The 8,544-nt window shown below is 36.7% G+C and overlaps 1 protein-coding gene across 2 annotated transcripts; it reads right to left on the bottom strand.

Moving 5' to 3' along the window:
• Positions 1 to 3,903: 3,903 nt before the first annotated feature.
• PABPC5 (poly(A) binding protein cytoplasmic 5) lies at positions 3,904 to 7,837 on the bottom strand. Of its 2 annotated transcripts, none has more exons than XM_032258720.1 (2): positions 7,597 to 7,837; positions 3,904 to 7,052 (listed from the first exon to the last, which is right to left on the bottom strand). In XM_032258720.1, exon 2 carries the CDS (start codon positions 6,906 to 6,908, stop codon positions 5,760 to 5,762), a length of 1,149 nt encoding a protein of 382 aa, XP_032114611.1. In that variant the 5' UTR covers positions 6,909 to 7,052; positions 7,597 to 7,837; the 3' UTR covers positions 3,904 to 5,759. The 2 variants fall into 2 exon arrangements, with proteins under 2 accessions (XP_032114611.1, XP_032114612.1); XM_032258721.1 differs by having other exon boundaries at positions 3,904 to 6,934.
• Positions 7,838 to 8,544: the final 707 nt, after the last annotated feature.

Genomic DNA, 8,544 nt, shown 5'->3' with positions numbered 1-8,544 from the left:
TTCTAGCTGCATTCCCTAGCCTTTGATATTCATATGCTCCAGTGCATGTATACATTATGAAACCACAAGTCCAAACAGACCCCATGGTTTTGTTGTTGGTTTAATTAGCATCATGATGAACTTGACAGTTTTTTTAAAAATAATTATCTTTAGCTAAATACAGTCACTCACATCTAAACAGTTGACAAGTTTCCCACCATGTACAACTTAACACGCAAGTCCTGAAGCTTTATCTCACCAAATTGTACAATATCACACACATGCACATCTAATAGCTACAAATAAATTTCTGAGGTAATGTTTAGACAAACTACATAAATCAGAAACACCTCATATATTTTTGAATATTCAGCAAGGATGGGATTGAGATTCTGTGGGAGAAGCAAGACAGTAGAGAGGAGTAGATTAGCACCAATAATTATTTAAGCAATTTCACTTACAAATGAAATACTCCTGAGGTTTAATGTCACTATAGTAGTCAAATCAATGATAAAAATAACCATACGAATTGAAATACAAACTGTTTGTGATGTGTTACCTTCATTTCAGTATAAAGTAGGTAGGACTTTAATGTCTTTAGTATTAGTATATGCTTCTAACATTTAAATTATTTATTTCTGTACATCCTTTCTTTTAATTATCCTTGAGTTAATTTGCAACTTCCCTATTTTAAAAAAAATTCAGCAATAAATAGGGAAACAAATTATTCATCCTGACTTGTGTTGCTTTGTAACCATCTTTACTCTAATGTAATAAAGCTGCCCTTTGAGACAAAAAGACTAAAGTAGGTACCTATTTCCTTACTTATAAACATGAATAAATGATAGATTTTTGTGTAATAAGACCATTTACTGATATATTCTAGGCTTCCTGAGTCACTGAAAAAGAAATGCTTGCAAATTCCTCTCTGTGTTTGTTTCATTCAAGGATGTAGTATGCTCAATATCCTCAAAGACAGGTGACTTAAAAAAATTGTCATTTTATGTAAATTAACTTAAATTACTTTTTAAAATACTGATTTGTAAAGTCCTTGATTTTCAAAAGCATAATTTATCCCTTTAGAAGTTTCAATTCAATCACAAAAGGATGTAAAATTATTTACTTTACAATATAGAAGACTTATTTTTTCATACAAAAGATGCTAACATCTGGTGTTTCATTTACATTAGCTCTGAACAGAGACAATCACGTCAGCCAATATCAGCACTCATCCCTTATCCTACAGTCTCCCTAAAGCACTAAACACTTTTTTAAATTAAATAATCTAAACTGTGAAGTTCCCAGATTTTGATGAGAAATTTAGTGAGCAGACTGATCTTTTCTACTAAATGGATGATATTTTGAAACTGACTGTGACTTTTGAGGGTGAAAGTATTTGGAGTTCGTTTTTTTAATGTTTTATAAGAATGATAACTTCAGTATTAGTAGTTTGAATTTGTCAGGCCTTTATTTTCTCCTGTTTCCTATGGTAGCTAGAGGATTTTTAAATACTATGACTCCCTGGAACCAAGAGGGATACAATAACTCATGAAGCTGCAAGGAATCATTTGTTAAGTTACATTTCATGGGCAGTAAACAAAACCCTAAAATGTGTAAGAATTAATACACTGCAAATGAGCGTGCTCTTGTACCTCAGGGGTTACTGTGGTCATATGGTTCAATTCAGCAGCAATACTTTGTGAAATAGCATTGGTCTCGAAGTAGCATCCCAGTAACTTACACAAAGTGTTGCTTTACAAATAGACTGTTTTATTTAAGTTATGCCAATTACTGAAGCTTTGTCTGTTGAAGATAGGCTCATCAATCAAGTATGAAACACAAAAATAATGAAAAAACAGAGCATGAGAAGGAAAGCTTAGAGAAAACCTTAACACTGTAAGCACTAGTCTATGTAACCAACAACACTATGCATAATCACCAGTTTGTGTAACCAATCAGTTCTCAATTTTATTTCTTCATAGAATGGGCCTCAATACAAGTGGCCTATTCTGTAATAACTCATTTCTTTTGTCAAATATTGAGGAAATTGAAAAGCAAACAAATGGAGGAATATAATTCACAGATTATGAATTCATTCATTCAACAAATATTTGTGGAATGCCTACTATATTCCAGGTATTATCATAAGTGCTAAAAAAAAAGTGTTTTATCTATCTGCAGTCATTTATTGACACATTTCTAATTATTCCCTTCAATTAGGCCACTTATGCGTCAGGCCTTTATTTTCTCATATTTCCAATGGCAGCTAGAGGATTTTTATAAACTTAGTATGACTCCCTGGAACCAAGAGAGATACATTAACTCTCATGAAGCTGCAAGGAATCATTTGTTAAGTTATATAGAACAGGGTATTCGACCAGGGGTGGTGGCTCACGCCTGTAATCCCAACACTTTGTGAGGCCAATGCGGGTGAATCACGAGGTCAAGAGATCGAGACCATCCTGGTCAACATGGTGAAACCCCGTATCTGCTAAAAATACAAAAATTAGTAGGGCATGGTGGCGCGCGCCTGTAATCCCAGCTACTTGGGAGGCTGAGGCAGGAGAATTGCCTGAACCCAGGAGGCGGAGGTTGTGGTGAGCCAAGATGGCGCCATTGCACTCCAGCCTGGGTAACAAGAGAGAAACTCCATCTCATAAAAAAAAAAAGAAGAGGGTGTTCACTCCATTCCCATCTCTCCTTAAAAAACTAATTGTAGCTTTTTTCCACTAGGCTAAAAATATCACTTACATCTGTAATACTTTATTTTTCTCCCTATCCATTATTACTAGATAGACAGCAACATGTGCTGACTTCTTGTACAAAAAAGGCTACTCAAAATAACCTTGACTATGACGGCTTGTAATTACAAAGCAGCATTTTTAGTTTTCTTCTCCTTGGGTACACTTACAGTTTGTACAAGTGGTTGTTTTGAAAAGCTAAATAGAACAAAACAAAATTTTTACTAAATGGTCCATTCTTAACCTAACTATTTAATTTGTACTAATAACCTTGTGCTAAAAGAAATGATGAGCAAAATGCTTTTTAAAATCCTTTGTCACTGATTAAAGATTGTGTTGCTTCTCTTTGGAAGGCTTCGTTACTATGAGTCTATTAAATATAGCTAAAATTTAAAAGTACAGGATTGAAAAGCTGCCCTGGTGTTTATGTCCAAATAGAGAATATCTTTCCTGTGATTTTCACCAAAAGAATTTACAGTGTTTTTTTTTCAAGTTTATCAGAGCCTTAAATATATACATTTTATCCATATTTGTGCATACTTTAATTTCTTCTTTTCTGTATAGCGGCTAGCTTTTCAAAAATAGTAATACTTTAAATACATTGTTCCAAAAATAGATTAAATGTTTTTATTTGATGATTTTTTGCATTATAGATGCCTTTCTAGATTTATATTAAATCAAAGCATTTGTAAAGGATACAGGCTAACACTGATATTTCAGATTTATAAATTTAACTAAAAACTGGTAATGGGTAAAAACAAATGGAGACTATATATGATAAATAATTACCAATATAGATATTTTAAAGTTTATTTGCAGTTTCACAGTTTTCATGTATATTAAGAATCACAATAATGTAAAGCAAGTTGGCTCAGAAAATATGAAAAAGAATACTTGTTTTTAGTCTTCCATTTCTCAATCTAAATGCAGACTATACCTTGAATGTATTCCAAAATTTTGATACATATATCAGTATGGATGTGCACATTTCTACTATCGTATTTAAGCTTTCACTTATTATAGACACTTTTTGCAGTCATGTAATTGATGATGATAAGCAAGGGATGTTCATCATGGCATTGCTTACTCATGTAAATTGTTAAAAATCAGATAAGTTAGATTCAATAGCAAACTGTATAGATAAGTTATATGTCAACACAATAGAATACTATACAATCACTAAGATGATATAGATTGAAATTTATTGTCATGAAAAGATGATTATGGTTCAGTTTAGAATTAAAAATACAGAGCAGTACATGTAGTATGGCTTTTTTGGTCAAAATGCTTGTGTATACATAGGAAAAAAGCTATGAAAAGATATTTACACATTGAAAATATTAATTGTTATTTCTGAACTGTGGAAACTTTACTTCCTTCTGCATTGTGTACATCTTTTACAATGAGCATGTGTTATATTTATAATCAATAAAAACAGTGATTTCCATTTTGAAAATATTTGAAAATGAATAAACCTGTAATTTATAGATAAATGAATACACAGAAACAACTTAGTGTCATTATTTTACGGTAAAAGAGCTGACAAAAGTGTTAACAAAATTATATATTTACTTTGTACTGTGTATGAAAATGAAGATTTGTATATAAGGTAATAAAACTGACAGTAGAGACAAAACATATTCTAATAGTTGAATCTGTGGCATAAGTGAATCATATTATAAAAAGTAATTATTTAAATTTTACATAACTTAGGTATTTCTTCTTCCAAAAAGGACTTGAACCGGTATATATTTTTAAAAAGGTAATACAAAAAATAGAAAAATAAGAGTAGTATGAATGGAGGGCAGACAATGAGGAGAACAGGAAACTGCAAGTGAAATGCAGAGAATCTCTAATTTAGAAATTACAGGCTAAATAATGTAACTGCAACATTGAACAAAACTTTTTTTTTAATTTTCAAGCAGTCAAGACATAAGAAGAACCATACTGATTTCACAGTTCTCATATAATGGCTGAAGGCATATGACTTAATCCAAGAGACAAGCTATTCCTTACCTTTGAAACATCTGTGAATATTATCAAAAGAATACATTCAAGAATTTACAAGAGATAAGTTTAATAGAAGGTGTCCTTCCAAGAAGTTTTCAACATCATTCTGTGGAATATTTGCCTTTTATATTGACAGTTGATAAAAGCTGAAGGTAAAATATTAAATTATTTATAGGTAAAGGCAATTCAGTGCAGTTATTCATCTTTCTTGTTAATTTAACATGAACCAAGTACATGTACTAAAGAATTTAGAAAAATGAATAGTAGGAGTGGTACTGAAAGTATACTCAAATACCAAATCTCTCAGGAAAGGTTTTTAAGATGCAATTCATACTTTAAATAGCTACTGCCTAAAGTGTTAATTTTCTAAGTGACTAATTCAGAAAACACCAATATGCTTACTTCTTTGGGCAAGAAGTTAATATGACCACTCCGAACATTTAGTCAAAAGTACCATCAAGTCTGTATGTAGTATGCTCACAACATATTAAAAAATGAAACAAGAATCTAAATAAATAAATAAAAGAAATTTCACATTTCTTTAAAAAGCATTCATTTTGCATAATTTTAAGTGAAACTGTGCAGATGTTAATTGGATCACATACATTTTCCACTGCTCTACTGACTTCTAAAAAGCAAGTTAGAACTTTGCACTGTGATAGACTCAGAAGAAACATGTTGACAATATTTACATGAAAAAATTAAATTGAGTATTATTGAAATAAGAAGGGAAATATACTCAATCAATTGCGTCACCTGGACTGTTCAGGGAAAAAAAAAGTGGAGGAATACACTTTATTCTACATATTTCTAAGGATATTACATCAAAAAAAGTACAAAATGACAATTTTACAATTAGAAATTATGCTGTTTACTAAAATGGACAAAGTTTTCTAGTTTTGCATTTTTTTCAAAAGAAATAATTCACTTAAAAAAGCTGCTAATTAGCATAAAATAACCCCTTATCACAAAAGAGCCCAAACTAAGTAGGCACCAACTAAGGCTGAAACAAACTGATCATTCGTATTCTCAGCACCTGCGCCTGGCCTGGCCCAGGGTGACATGCAGGGGCTTGGACCCTACTATGCGACCATTCATCTCATCCACTGCTTTGGTGGCCTCTTCAAAAGAGGAAAAGCAGACGACACCAAATCCTTTGCCTTGCCCCACTTCCATCATCACTTTGGCCCGACTAATTGACCCAAAGGAAGAAAATTCCTCCTTCAGTTTTTCATCATTGATTGTCTCATCCAAGTTCTTAATATAGATAGGCACCCCTGGGGGCCGACTTTTTTCTTTTAACCTCAGTCGTTCAAATCTCCGCCTCAACTCAGCCAGGCGTTCAATTTTCTTCTGCGCTCGCCCTACATAGAGGACTTTTCCATCGATGGACTTTCCATGCAAGTCTAGCACAGCCTTTTGGGCAGCCTCGTGTGTCTCATATCTCACAAATCCAAAACCTTTGGATTTCCCACTGGCATCTCTTATTACTTTAACACTCTCAGTTGGCCCATATTCACAGAAAAGTTCCTTCAGTTTTTCATCATCTATGTCGTCTCCAATGTTTTTAACGAAAACATTGGTGAAAGTTGCTCTATCCCTGGTTCTGACCTCAGCCGCCCGCTCTTCTGGGAATTTGAATCTGCCAACATACACCTGGCGGTTGTTGAGCCGCACTCCATTCATGTGCCAGATGGCTCTATTGGCAGCGGCCAGGCTGTCAAAGTGCACGTAGGCATAACCCTTAGAGCCGTTGTCATCGCATACGACTTTGCAGGACAGAATGTTCCCAAAAGCAGAAAATAAGTAAAACAGGGCCCTATTGTCTATGGATTTGTCCAGGTTTTTGATGAATATATTTCCCACTCCAGACTTTCTTAAGCGGTCATCTGGCTGAGACCACATAAGGCGGAATGGCTTTCCATTAATCAAATCAAAATTCATGGTGTTCAAGGCCCACTCTGCATCCGCGGGAAAGCGGAAGTTAACATAACCATAGCCCAGGGGGCTGCGGGTCACCGGATCACGGCAGATTCGGGTGAATCGCAGAGGGCCAGCAGGCCTGAACTTCTTATAGAGCATGTCCTCGGTGACATCTGGGTCCAAGTCACCCACGTACAGAGCTGCCTTGAGATACTTCTTTTTCTTGCCAGCAGGATTAGGCTCCCCGCTCCCCATCTCTCTGAGCACTGGGAGGAGGTTCTCTTTGGAGAGAAAAAAAGGCTGCTTTCTCTAAGCTATGGGCCAAACAGCTGTTCACGAACAGAAAAAGCCAAGGCAGGCAAAAGGAAGCTAAAAGCAGACTCAGAATCACTGTCGAGGCTGAGAAAATGAAGTTCAGAAACAGCTGGTCAGCAGGCTCGGAACAAACACATCAGACAAAAAGGCGCCCCAAATACGAATCTATTCTCCCTGGGGGGACTTAAAATTGTCACCCTTTCAGATTTAAAATCAGTTTCAAAAGCCAGTACTAGAAACGGAATTTTCCTGTCCCCGTGAAATTGCAAGAAACCACCAAGCAGCTGGCTGGTTCCCCACAACTAGCATTGCAGACAGAGGCCTCCCAACCCGTTTTCAGCATAAATACAGGCCTAAAGCTCCTGTTGGTTTAAAATGATATCAACAAGGGCAGGAACCGAGCGCGTATTCCTCCGCCGGCTGCCTGGCCAGTCTCGGGCTGGCTTGCCTTTCACTAAGGCCGCTCCGCACTCAGCGTCTGCGAAAGGGTACACTAGACACTTGGTGCGGTAAGAGCGGCAGGCAGGCTGGCTGCAGGCAGCGGATAGGACACAGAGACAGACAGACAGACACACGCGCGGGGGATCGAAGACCGCCCAGATACCCAAGATGCCCACTGGGTACGGACCGAGTGAGGCGCGGTGATTTCGGCAGCCTGAGGCTCGAGGCAGGTCCGGAGAGACTGACTGGCAAACGCGCAGTGAGTGGGTCAGCTCTGACGCGAGGCGGGTCTGGACAGATGCGGGGCGGAGTCAGCGAAGAAGGGCAGATGCGCGGCGGGCGGTCCCAGCGCAGACGGATGGGCTGGGGTTTCTCACCGCAGGACAGTCCAACGTTGGGACCAAAAGCCAGTAGCAGTGATAGGGAGCGGGGACGGGCGGGGCGCAAGAAACCCGGAACCGTGCTAAGTAACTTCCCGCTTGCTCTGTGCCAAGATTAAAAAAAAAGAAAGAGAGAGCGAGAGAGACAGAGAGACAGAGAGAGAGAGAGAAAGACACACAGAGAGAGAGGAGACGGAAGAAAAAGAAAAATCTAAGATGGGTTTTAGATGTTTCTTATATTTTAAATGTTATTTATTATTTAAAATACTATACGTAAGCTGATCATCTAAAAATCACATAAGAAGATGACGACCAGAGCAAAAATAACTAATAAATTTTAAAAAACAAATTCTCAAAATAATTTTAGCTTAGGGAAAAGGATAAGTTGCATACTTTCCTGAGTGCACTGGAAAGTCAAAGTTTGCGACTGTACTGGCCTCTCAATCCAGTGCTAAAGGATCACAGGGTCAAGTAGAATACAGGGCCACGTTGCCTTTGGCCCTTAGCCTTACTTAATTAATCTGCAACATAATGGTAATATTTTCCCCAGGTGATAAGGAAAGAGATCTTTTCTCTGATCCCATAATACTGAGGTTTTAATGATTAGACAGCCGTATAATGGCTTTTGATGGTGTTTAGTGCCACAAAGCATTGAAACTGTTGAGCTGCCGCCAGAATTACAGTGACAAAATATCAGTAAAAGAGATAATAACCACGGAATCAATACAAAATATATAATTAATATTTATAGATGG

Source organism: Sapajus apella, unplaced genomic scaffold (assembly GCF_009761245.1).
Source record: "Sapajus apella isolate SASKATOON/1434 unplaced genomic scaffold, GSC_monkey_1.0 scaffold104, whole genome shotgun sequence".
Lineage (NCBI taxonomy): Eukaryota > Metazoa > Chordata > Mammalia > Primates > Cebidae > Sapajus > Sapajus apella.
The sequence above is the reverse complement of the archived record's forward strand: the minus strand, read 5'-3'. Positions and strand labels throughout refer to the sequence as shown.